Raw genomic sequence first — 12,701 nt, 5'->3', positions numbered from 1 at the left:
AGGAGGGGGGGGCGGCCTGGCCTACGCTCACATCACATCACAGAGAGGAAACCTGCATCGCGGTGTGTGTCTATGTTTGAGTTGAGTCATTTTTTTGAACAGAGTGTGTGGACATGTGCACTTTGAGGAAGGAATACTCCCAACACTTGGATTAGACACTTTTCACACAATTTACATAAATGTTCCGCCCTCCAGGAAGCTGAGCATGTGTTTGAGTTAATACTAAGGAAAAGAGAACAATAGAAAGACAATATAAATATGTGTTTACATTGTTTAGGTGTTCTGTCTAATTCATGTGTAATCGCTGATCAGATCTGTTTATTCAGGCACCAGCTGAGATAAACTTGATCTGTTCTGCTTTTCCTCACTGCCCTCTAGTGGTTTTATTAGTGCTCCACTGTTCAGCTGAGCTCACTGATCCATCCATCTCCTCCACTGCTCTGTCCTGGTCAGGGGTCAAAGGGCGCTGGAGCCAATCCTGGGCTAACTCTGGGTGAAGGCAGGGTTCATCCTGAACAGGTTAACAGTCCATCACAGGGCATGGAGATAGAAACACCACACTACACACACATTCACACCAAGAGGCCTTGCCACCCATCCTCGCTGATTCTATTCTTCATATCACAGTCTACCCAGCTCTAACATGATGGTCACTGACAGGTGAAGGAAAAACTGACTGCTGCTTTTAGAGCATGAGATATTTCAAGCAGCAAGCAACACTGTTTTCCTCAAAATTGATGTAATATAAAAAAAGAGGTGGATAAGGGGCAAACCGAGCTTGTAATGGTACGGCTATAGGCCATTTATTGTTACTTTATTTAAAATGATCAGTTATCAGATCTTTGTGATATTAACTGCTGATATTTTAACCTTTTCTAAATGTTTCCAGAGAGAGTCTGATGACTAAAACTGCAGCAACCCTCAATAGGTCAGAGATATTTCACCAAATGATGCTTAAAATGTTTCACTTTAACAATAATAATAAAAAAAAATCACAATAACATTATTTTCACATTAGCATTCGTGACAAATTTACACAGGTTGAAGACAAACAACACTTTTTGCAAATTTGATAAAAACGACATTGCAATCAAGGAGACTAAAAGCATGAGAGGGGCTGATGAAGGGAACATCAGAGTGTTTTGCAGAAAATTATCAAAAGCAAAGTGAGACAGCTCAGAAGGGGCCGTGGCATTCACAGGTCCACACATCCAGCTTTGTTTACTGGGGGACATAAAAGCAGCTTCATCTCAGGTACAGATGGAGAAAACAGTGTTCCAATCAAAGGTTGTGAACGTTAGCAGAGGGCTGTCTGGTGGAGGTTTCATCTTCAGAATGTCTGAATCACTTCCCCGTCTTCCCGTCTCTGTAGGTGGGACAGCTGTATCATCTAGCATCATCACATAGTGCTGGAGCCTGTAAAGGCGGGGCACAACAGAAAACCAAGAGTCGGTGGGAGAAAACCTGCAGAAAGGTTATGCAAATACACAGAAAACAGACTGGTACCCGTGTTTGAACCCAGGATTTTTCACTGTGAATGACTCACTACGTCCCTGCACTATACTGTCCTCAAAACTGCTCCTGAGAAGGTGAAATAAGTTGAAATAAAGACACACAGGCTTTTCACACAAGAAGAGAGAAACAGCTTTGTGCATTACTGTTCTGATATCTGTTTGCTGATTCTACATTTTAGGTAAAAACAAAATGCAGATGTCTCCGTCATGATCTCCATCTTTCCAGTGGATGTGAAACTGCTCTCTCCATGGCAATCAGCCAGCCCTTTATGTATGACTGCGCACCAGATTCTTCTGGTTTCCATGAAGAAAACACTACAGTATGTGGGCTGGGTGCCCTTGGTTTTTTTTTTTTTTTTTTTTTTTTTTTTTTTGAATAGAAGAGTTTGCTGCTTGTGTTTGCCTCCACTGCAGACCAGCAAAGCACAGGCTGTTCAGCAGCAGCACTTGGCATGTCCTTGTGCTTTCTCTCCGCTTTCTTGCTACACATTCGCTGAAAAATTGCCATAACCTTCTTGGCTGAACATTTTTTGATTGCTGATCGTACATCGCTGTACACCACTGCTATGCTGTACATTGAGGTTGGAGGTACAGCAGAGAACCCATCCCTGATGAGCTCTGTGAATCATAGTGCAGAGGGTTCGATTACTGAATAAGTCGTGAGCGCTGCACAAAATGAAGGGGGGCTTGTTGTATGCAAGCAGAGTTCGTTCAAGCTTCATGAATATTACATTTTCTAAATGGACTGAGTCAGGCTGGCTGAGTGGTGGTTTGTTTTTTTAAGTGGCTTTTGTCCTCAAAGAAAGCAATGTGTGATCATTAAAAGCATAACAAGGAGAAACTGAAGATAGAGGGGTAAGTCTTGTCACCATGGCAGCCCTGCAGGAGGGAAAAATCAGCATAATTAATAGTATTTGCATCTCACAGCTCACTCATTAGCGATTTGTGCAATTATCTGGACTCCCACCAAACACCTGCAGACTATTACTAAAAATAGAGTGGTGTATATGAATAGATTTCTTTCTCTTTCTATGTCTTTTTCTCTATCTTATTTTTTTAACATAAGGTGTTCCTAAAAGTAAAGTGAGTTCTGCTTTGGATCAACTTGAAAATATCAGAATAAAGAGTTTTGCTCTGATCACCATTTATTTCCAGAATCATCTCTGGCACATTTCAGATTACACTCCACGTCCTTCCAGCAGAGACGAGTGGGGTCTTCACGTTTCTATAAAAGGACTGTATTCTGATCAGGCTCGTGACGCACAGACTGGTTTCACGGTCAGACTATAAAAGATGATCCTCGGCTGTTTCTGTTCACACGCCGCGAAGCAAATGGGCTGATTCTGATCGCCTTGGAGACGTTTGAAAGAACTCAGAGATGAACACAACTGAGAAGTTTTACCTTCCCGTTGATGGCATCTTGGAAATGTTCAACTCTCTCGCCGGGCATCAGCAGCCGAGCTTTACGCACGAGCAGCAGCACCCCAACATACCCAAGACAGGCATGGGGATTATCAAAACCGTCAAACGGTGCTGGAAGCAACAAGATAAGAAAGTGGTGGAAAGCAGATCGTCGAGCTCCGGCAACAGGCAGCAATCGACGGATCGCCTGTCGAAGAGGTCCGTGGACCACCTGGAGCTGGGTCTGACCAAGCCCAGGAACTGCCACAGAATAGTCGTGCTCGGCGCTCCCAGAGTGGGTAAAACCAACATCCTGCGGCGGTTCTTGGGTAAAGAATTTGAAGAAGACTACGAGCCCACGACGGAGGACTTCCACCGGAAACTGTTCCACGTCGGAGGAGAGACGTTCCAGATAGACCTGCTGGACGCGGCAAGTGAGAGAGACTTCCCTGCAAAGCGGAGGCTAACCATCCTGACAGGTAACTAAAGTTACTTTAGTAAATATAACTCAAGAGACTTATTGATAATATGCAAAATGTTTGGCAATCTCTTATATTTAATTCTCTTTTTCATTCTTATTTCTTCTCAGGTGATATTTTTCTGCTCGTCTTCAGTTTGGATGACAAGGAGTCACTGGATGAAGTCCGCGAAATACTCAACGAAATCAAAGCCGCAAAGGCAAAGTTGCACAAACTGAAACAGCCAGCGGGAGTTCCCGTCGTGATATGCGGGAATAAAGCGGACCTGGCCCCTCAGCGGGAGGTGGGACTCTCCGAACCGGGCCGGATCCTCGGCGAGGCGCTCCCGGTCTTCGAAACCTCCGCGAAAACCGGCTCCGGGCTGGAGGCTCTGTTCAGAGCCGTGGCCTCTCTGGGGGGGCTCCCCGACGAGACCAGCCCGTCGCGGCACCAGACCGTCCCCATCCTCACCTACCAGTCGCTGTGCGTCGAGCGGCGCGGCCGGAGGAGCGGGCGCGCGCCCTGCTGCGCCGCCGTGGACCCGCTGGCGCGCCGGCCCAGCTTCAACAGCGACCTGCGGATGGTGCTTGGATCAAGCACCAAACCAGCAAAACCCGAGAAGTGTCAGATTCAATGAATCGTGACACTTCCCGACGAAACAAATTGTAGTAGTATGCTGCAATATGATACAAGTAAAGAGTTATACTCTGCAGCACCTGGCTGGTCCGGTGCGCTCTTATTTTGTATTTCTGTCATTTTCCTGTAATAAAAGACGAATATTTCTAATACTCATTTATTTCTTGTCATTATTTATCCTACTGACCACCTTTTTAATAAAAAGAAAGAAAAAAAACACTATTCCTTTAAACACCAAGGACACAGTTACAGTCAGATTACGCGCGCGGACGTAAGCAGCCCGTCGATGAAGATGATGATGATGATGATGATGATGTAAAAATCCGGACCGATCAGTGTGTGGGAGGAAGCCGAGAGACACGAGGAGGATGACTCAGACACCGACCTTTATTCAGCATCTTACTCCTATTGTCAGACACGACTGATTGTTCATGTTTCTGAGGAGAAATGATGAGGAGGAGCAGGGAGGGGGTTGAGTGTGTGTGTGTGTGTGTGTGGGGGGGGGGGGGGGGGGGGGGGGGGGGGGCTGATACAAGCAGCTCTACAGTCTGAATACTCTCATCACCATGGTAAGCGTCTATTTTGAGCAAGCAAGCAACAAAAAAAAAAAGACAACATCAATTATGAAAGAGGAGGGAGGAGAGAGACAGGAAGAAATCAGCACCATGGAGAGAGCCCAGTCATTCTGAAAATTGCCTGTTTACCATTACGGTACTATGACACAGAGGCTATGTTTAGACTTAATCTAGAAAAATGACACAGAAACACTCACAGTGAAAACCTTTTGAGACTGATGTAAGCAATTTGTCAAAGATTTATCACTGAAATCCAAAAATCCAATCAGGTCCGTGCAGGAAATGAATAACCAGAGTGTGTAACTCAGTCGGTTGAGACTGAATGTGGTCAGATTAATAAAGACATATTTTAAAAAGCCTGCATGTGACAGATCGGATCGGCGCAAAGAAAAAAAAATTCATTTACAAGGCAGCTCATGACTCAATATGCTCTCACAATAGTCAAACTATTTCCTCTGTAATGACAGTATAATATCTATGTTTTTATGATGGTGTGTAGGAGTGTCATTACCTTTTTTTTGGGGTTACCAGTAACTCCATCAGTTTGTCTGGAGGGTTTTAAAACTATATATTCCAGATTTCATCCAGAAAACAAGACTGAATGACAATGCAGAGTGTTTTATTTCAGTTACAGCTGGTGAGGAACTTTTGTTGAGCACGTTGGGTTAACGTCAGGGTGAAAGATCAACTTTAACACTGCAATGAAAAGAAAACGGTGTGCAAAGATATGCAGGAGTATAAAATTAGACTTGTGGATGAGTGCTGATGCTCCTGCAGATATCCACTGATTTTTCCACGTTTTATCGGTCCAATAAAACTGGCCGTCATCGAGGGCTCCAGGTCCTCTGTGTGCGTCCGTCACTATAACCACGATGGCCTCCGTCTGGATCTGGAAACACTTGTTTTTCCAGCTCTACCAGCAGAGTTGGAAGTAAACTGTCCAGGATGGCCAGTCCATCCCAGGAGCAGCGCAGGCCCCTGTGAAGAGAAGTAAAACTAATATGAGACATCAAGATGTAATGACTGTTTAAGGTAGATTTTTTTTCACCAGAAAGAAGACGAAACGTTTAAATGATCCGTCACCTGTCATCAAGAACCAGCTGACCGCTCCTTATGAACTCCTTCACATCAGAAGATCCACCAAACACTTGATGGAGGTTCATTTGAGGGCTGAACAGCTTCCAGTGCTGGAAAAACATAAAAAAGATGAACAAACATCGGCACGTGTAGTGAAGACAATTAGACAATTAGACATGAAAAACCATGCTCTGTAAAAAAAAAAAAAAAAACAAAGGTTGCATAAAGTGAACAAAATGTTCTCGATTAGTGTTTTTCAAATAAAAGGCCGACTGTGTTTGTTTCACCTCGTGATTAATGCCCTCGGTCATTCTCATCCCCATCACCAACACCTCCTCCAATCTGTCAAATGAACATTTCGCGTTAATGGAGTTCACATGGATGAGACATTTAAAAGAACAGGAACAGAGTGAGGGTCTGATCGCCGCGTCTCTCAAGGACAGAATGTCTGAAAGAACAAACACGTGAGCGGCGTTACTCATTCTGTGCTGGACGGCGCTCTGAGGACTCGCACTCTGTTGCCAGATCTCACATGCTGGGACATTCGCTGGCCACTAAAGCCGCCTCCCTGTGGAATTACCATATGTGCTCGTCACACAAGCACACACGGCGCCGCCAAAGCCTGGAAGTGCAAACGCTCACAGTTCGAGGCGGCCGAGCGGAATCCGCCTCCGTGTGCCGTGTCCCCTCTGCCGGACTTCACGGATCCACACGTCAGGCTCCAGGGTCTGGGTCCGGGCCTCCCGGACGACGGCCCCCTCCGCCAGGGGAACAAAGCGTCCGTGTGCTCCTTCAAAAGACACGACGAAATGACGACTTCATCCACAGCCGAGGATTAGAAAGTTGCAGAGAATCTCACCTGGACCGACGCCGATGTACTGCTTTCCCTTCCAGTAGTTCAGATTGTGAAGACTCACTGAATCCTGCATTAAAAAAATAACAATCAGTGTTGTTCCCACCCTCCCAAATGTAATACATCCGGCCGCCGACTTACATGGCGTGCGAAATTCGACACCTCGTACTGCAGGAAGCCCCACCGCTGGAGGGCGGTCCTGGCACGGCGGTACATCTCCGCCGTCTCGTCCTCGCTGGGCAGGGCGACCCGGCCGCTCTGCACCTGCCCGAACAGCTGGGTGCCTCGCTCCAGAGTCAGCTGGTACAGCGACACGTGGTCGTCGCACGCCCCCAGCAGCCCGTCCAGCTCGCTCTCCCAGGATTCCACGGTCTGGCCGGGCCGCCCGAACATCGCGTCCACCGACACCTGGCCGGGACGCAGCCGGCGAGCCTCCTCCACCGTCCGCAAGGCGTCGTCACAGCTGTGGTCTCTGCCCAGGATCTTCAGGTCCTCGTCCTGCAGGGACTGAGGAGAGGACAAGGTCACTTTAAAGTCTCCTCACGGTGAGAACTGGATGGACTGAACCGACCTGAACGCCGATGGAGAAGCGGTTGACCCCGGCGCTGCAGTAATCCTCCAGCTTGGACCTCCCGGCGGGGGTCGGGTTGACCTCCAGCGTGACCTCCGCCTCGCCCGGGAGTCGTGCACACCTGGAAATCGTCTCGAGGACGGCGGCGATGGTGGAGGGGTGAGCCAAGCTGGGGGTCCCCCCGCCGAAAAACACCGAGGTGACGCTGCGGATGGAACGGGCCACTTGTTAAAATCTGTAAAGTGGAACAGGGAGGTGGATTCAGGGGAGGAGAGAGCACCTGGAGACCTGACTGAGCCGCAGCAGCGTCTCAGCCTCCCGCTGCAGGCTCGTGGTCATCACGTGGTCTTTGTTTTCCTTGGGGATGTACTTGTTGAAGTTACAGTAGGAGCACCTCCTCAGACAGTACGGCCACTGCAGGGGGACAGAGGAACGTCACTCTTTAACTGCTCATTTCCGCACATCCCGACACAGTAAGTGGAGATAATGAACCCAGCTCACGTGCACATAGACAGACGCCTGCTCCGTGAGGCCAGCGGCAGCTCGTGCCCATTCAGATCCATGTTCTGTGAGCTCGCGGGTAGAGAAGCAGCGCACGCGACCGAGCGCAGCACGGAGCGGCACTTTGATCATTCTCGGTGACACTTAACGCAGGTTTATCAGCGCGTGGGAGTGAAGGTCCGAGCTCCACGTGAACACCCGTGGATGCACGCGCCTGTTCCCATCGTGAAAACGGTTAAAAAGAGAGAACACGAGGCAAAGTTAACCTAGAAGTCATGACATGTTTACAGTGGCTGAGGCGTCTCTCCTAACAGGAAACACTTTGTGTGATTTCCGCTTTGTGTGTCCGTCCACACGGGGGCGCTGTTTAGTTACCTTACAACAACAATAACACGTGTATAAAATAAACAACACTTTTCCAGTGGATGTATTTAATTGTATAAATTGTGTTAGAAAAAAAAAAAATAAAATCATCAAAATTATGCAAAATCTGAATACATGTGACGATAAATATATTTAAAAGTGCTTTTCTTTCTTTCTTTCACTCGCATGCCTTTAGTCCCATTTGTCTTACACGTTCAAACTGAATAGAATAGAGTAGAATAGAATAGAATAGAATAGAATAGAATAGAATAGAATAGAGAAATTTTAAAATTAAAGGTGTTTAGCAGCTCACAAAATACTGATGATGAGAAAAACAACTTTTTAAAATGAAATAATTTTAGGGTTGAAACCCCCTATGAGAAGAAAAAGAACAAAGGTCGTTACGTCGCCCGGTATGGCGCAGCCGGGGCCCCACCCTGGAGCCAGGCCTGGGGTTGGGGCTCGTAAGCGAGCGCCTGGTGGCCGGGTCTTTGCCCACGGGGCCCGGCCGGGCTCAGCCCGAAGGGACGACGTGGGCCTGACCTCCGGTGGGCTCACCACCCACCGAGGGAACCGTAGGGGCCGGGTGCAGTGTGGATTGGGTGGCAGCCGACGGCAGGGTGCCCGGCGACCCGATCCCCGGACACAGAGACTGGCTCTAGGGACATGGAATGTCACCTCGTTGGCGGGGAAGGAGCCCGAGCTTGTGAGGGAGGTTGAGAGGTACCGGCTAGATATAGTCGGGCTCACCTCCACACATAGCCTGGGCTCTGGAACCCAACCTCTCGAGAAGGGCTGGACTCTCCACTTCTCTGGCGTTGCCCGCAGTGAGAGGCGGCGGGCTGGTGTGGGTTTGCTTGTAGCCCCACAGCTCAGCCGCCATGTGTTGGAGTTCACCCCAGTGAACGAGAGGGTTGCATCCCTGCGCCTTCGGGTCGGGGATAGGTGCCTCACTGTTGTCTCGGCTTACGGGCCGAACAGCAGTGCAGAGTACCCGGCCTTCTTGGAGTCCCTGGGAGGGGTGCTGGACAGTGCTCCGACTGGGGACTCCATTGTTCTACTGGGGGACTTCAACGCCCACGTGGGCAGCGACAGTGAGACCTGGAAGGGGGTGATTGGATCGCACGGCCTCCCCGATCTGAACCCGAGTGGTGTTCTGTTATTGGACTTCTGTGCTAGTCACAGTTTGTCCATAACGAACACCATGTTCGAGCACAGGGGTGTCCATAAGTGCACTTGGCACCAGGACACCCTAGGTCGGAGGTCGATGATCGACTTTGTTGTCGTGTCATCTGACCTCCGGCCGCGTGTTTTGGACACTCGGGTGAAGAGAGGGGCAGAGCTGTCGACCGATCACCACCTGGTGGTGAGTTGGATTCGCTGGCGGAAGAGGAAACCGGACAGACTTGGCAGACCCAAACGTGTTGTGAGGGTCTGCTGGGAACGTCTGGCGGAACCCTCTGTCAGCATGGCTTTCAACTCCCACCTCCGGGAGAGCTTCTCTCATGTCCCGAGGGAGGCTGGGGACATTGAGTCCGAGTGGACCATGTTCTCCACCTCCATTGTCGAAGCAGCTGCTCGGAGCTGTGGTCGTAAGGTCTCCGGTGCCTGTCGTGGCGGCAACCCCCGAACCCGGTGGTGGACACCGGAAGTAAGGGCTGCCGTCAAGCTGAAGAAGGAGTCCTATCGAGCCTTGCTGGCTCATGGGACTCCCGAAGCAGCTGACGGGTACCGGCAGGCCAAGCGAACTGCAGCCCGAGCAGTTGTGGAGGCAAAAACTCGGGTCTGGGAGGAGTTCGGGGAGGCCATGGAGGAGGACTATCGGTCGGCCTCGAAGAAATTCTGGCAAACCGTCCGGCGCCTCAGGAGGGGAAAGCAGGTCTCCGCCAACACTGTTTACAGTGGAGGTGGGGAGCTGCTGACCTCAACTGGGGATATTGTTGGACGGTGGAAGGAATACTTCGAGGACCTCCTCAATCCCGTCGCCACGTCTTCCGTGGAGGAAGCAGAGGCTGAGGTCTCAGAGGTGGACTCGTCCATCACCCAAGCTGAAGTCACTGAGGTGGTTGGCAAGCTCCTCGGTGGCAAGGCACCGGGGGTGGACGAGATTCGGCCTGAGTACCTTAAGTCTCTGGATGTGCAGGGACTGTCTTGGTTGACACGTCTCTGCAACATCGCGTGGCTGTCGGGGACGGTGCCTCTGGATTGGCAGACCGGGGTGGTGGTCCCCCTGTTTAAAAAGGGGGACCGGAGGGTGTGCTCCAACTATAGGGGGATTACACTCCTCAGCCTCCCCGGGAAAGTCTATTCCAGGGTACTGGAGAGGAGGATCCGACCGATAGTCGAACCTCGGATCCAGGAGGAACAATGCGGTTTTCGTCCTGGCCGTGGAACAGTGGACCAGCTCTATACCCTCCATAGGGTGCTCGAGGGTTCGTGGGAGTTTGCCCAACCAGTCCACATGTGTTTTGTGGATTTGGAGAAGGCATTCGACCGTGTCCCTCGTGGTGTCTTGTGGGGGGTGCTCCGGGAATACGGAGTCCGGGGCCCCTTGTTAAGGGCCGTCCGGTCTTTGTATGACCGGAGTAGGAGTCTGGTCCGCATTGCCGGCAGTAAGTCGGACCTGTTCCCGGTGCATGTTGGACTCCGGCAGGGCTGCCCTTTGTCACCGGTTCTGTTCATAATCTTCATGGACAGAATTTCTAGGTGCAGCCAGGGGCCGGAGGGGTTCCGGTTCGGGAACCACAGGATTTCATCTCTGCTTTTTGCAGATGATGTTGTCCTGTTGGCTTCATCGAACCCGGACCTACAGCATGCACTGGGGCGGTTCGCAGCCGAGTGTGAAGCGGCAGGGATGAGGATTAGCACCTCCAAATCCGAGGCCATGGTCCTCGACCGGAGGAAGGTGGCTTGCCCCCTCCAGGTTGGTGGAGAGACCCTAGCCCAAGTGGAGGAGTTCAAGTATCTTGGGGTCTTGTTCACGAGTGGGGGACGGATGGAGCGTGAGATTGACAGGCGGATCGGTGCAGCGGCTGCAGTGATGCGGTCGTTGTATCGGTCCGTCGTGGTGAAGAAGGAGCTGAGCCGAAAGGCGAAGCTCTCGATTTACCGGTCAATCTACGTTCCCACCCTCACCTATGGTCATGAGCTTTGGGTCATGACCGAAAGGACAAGATCCCGGATACAAGCGGCCGAAATGAGCTTCCTCCGTAGGGTGGCTGGGCGCTCCCTTAGAGATAGGGTGAGGAGCTCAGTCACCAGGGAGGAGCTCGGAGTAGAGCCGCTACTCCTCCACATCGAGAGGAACCAGCTGAGGTGGCTCGGACATCTGTTTAGGATGCCTCCTGGACGCCTCCCTCGGGAGGTGTTCCGGGCATGTCCCACTGGGAGGAGACCCCGGGGAAGACCCAGGACACGCTGGAGAGACTATGTCTCTCGGCTGGCCTGGGAACGCCTCGGGATCCTCCCAGAGGAGCTGGAGGAAGTGTCTGGGGACAGGGAAGTCTGGGCATCCCTGCTGAGACTGCTGCCCCCGCGACCCGGTCCCGGATAAGCGGTAGAAAATGGATGGATGGATGGATGGAAATTTTTTTTGGGGGGTGGGGCAGTGTTTTTAATGTATTTATTTTGATCATGTGGGATGAGCTAGCAAAACTTAGAAATATAGAAAACTGCTTTGATTTAATGATTAACATGAGCACACCTTTACAACCTAGATATGTCACCAGCAATATGGCAAACATGCACAGAGACAGTCGAACACACACATTTTGGCTTGATAATTAACTTTATCTTTGGGAGGAAACCAGATAAGATGGGTATCCAGATAAAATCCATGCACGCACAAAATTCACCTTGCTAGAATTCAAACCTAGAAAATTTTCACAATGACATGCGGATCAAATTAATTTCTAAGTTATTTTAGGATCGCTAAATCATTACCAGGAGCAAGGAGGACCTGAATGACTTGCCCAGTTATCAAATATAGCATGATGATTAATTTAATTCATGTTTCTGCAACATATATGCTAGTATTTTATTTTTACTGTCTGAAATCATGATCGGCTTACTGATATTGTATATATAGAATCGAGTTTACACTGAATAAATGCAATAACACTGACCCTGTATCCCCGACCCTCAGCATTATCTTCAGATCACATGCAGGCATGTGTTGTCTGAACTGAATGTATAAATGCTGTGATACCAACAGGTCTGTGTAAACCGTGTCTCTTGTTGCACTGACACAAACAGACACAAGTCTATATCTGGAATGAAATTTCTGCTTCACTCACACAGGATCAAACATAATTTAACGAGGTATTGATTTGCCTGAATGTTGGACAAAACACAGTCTGGCGTGGTGACATAACCTGGCAGAGTCTTTAAAATCTGAACGTTTGTTTTGTAAAAACAAAATGCTGCATGTATGATGGAAGAATTTCACTTAACAGGGTTGCAGTTATTTAAATGTATTTGTTCTTTATGAAGTGGCAAAACCTCTACAATGCCTGCAATTCTGTGAATGAAAACTGTAAATTAGTCTCTCTGATGAACAAAGATTGATGTTAAACTTTCTACTGATGTCAGATATAAAAATTAGAAATGTTGTGAGTCTGTATGAAAGTAATGATCACACGTGCTGGACAGCTGCACCCTCCACTGTATTAATTCCAAAATGTGACCAAAGAAATCAATTTAGTCGTAGTAAGATTTCACCAGAGATGTCAATATTTGGGCATGTGCGAACTG

At 49.3% G+C, this 12,701-nt stretch overlaps 2 protein-coding genes across 2 annotated transcripts; one reads left to right on the top strand and one right to left on the bottom strand.

The window, feature by feature from the left end:
* Window positions 1-2,849: 2,849 nt before the first annotated feature.
* rasd2a (RASD family member 2a) lies at window positions 2,850-4,091 on the top strand. Its single transcript, XM_030090114.1, has 2 exons — window positions 2,850-3,394; window positions 3,505-4,091. Exons 1-2 carry the CDS (start codon window positions 2,893-2,895, stop codon window positions 4,008-4,010), a joined length of 1,008 nt encoding a protein of 335 aa, XP_029945974.1. The 5' UTR covers window positions 2,850-2,892; the 3' UTR covers window positions 4,011-4,091.
* A 512-nt stretch (window positions 4,092-4,603) lies between these two features.
* Window positions 4,604-7,879, bottom strand: rsad1 (radical S-adenosyl methionine domain containing 1). Its single transcript, XM_030089863.1, has 9 exons — window positions 7,587-7,879; window positions 7,366-7,499; window positions 7,086-7,290; window positions 6,656-7,021; window positions 6,521-6,584; window positions 6,304-6,451; window positions 5,949-6,003; window positions 5,668-5,771; window positions 4,604-5,562 (listed from the first exon to the last, which is right to left on the bottom strand). The coding sequence occupies exons 1-9, from the start codon at window positions 7,716-7,718 to the stop codon at window positions 5,409-5,411; spliced, it is 1,362 nt and encodes a 453-aa protein (XP_029945723.1). The 5' UTR covers window positions 7,719-7,879; the 3' UTR covers window positions 4,604-5,408.
* Window positions 7,880-12,701: the final 4,822 nt, after the last annotated feature.

The sequence above is a fragment of the Salarias fasciatus genome, chromosome 4, assembly GCF_902148845.1.
Source record: "Salarias fasciatus chromosome 4, fSalaFa1.1, whole genome shotgun sequence".
Lineage (NCBI taxonomy): Eukaryota > Metazoa > Chordata > Actinopteri > Blenniiformes > Blenniidae > Salarias > Salarias fasciatus.
Note: the sequence above shows the minus strand (reverse complement) of the source record. Positions and strands in the feature narration are given on the sequence as shown.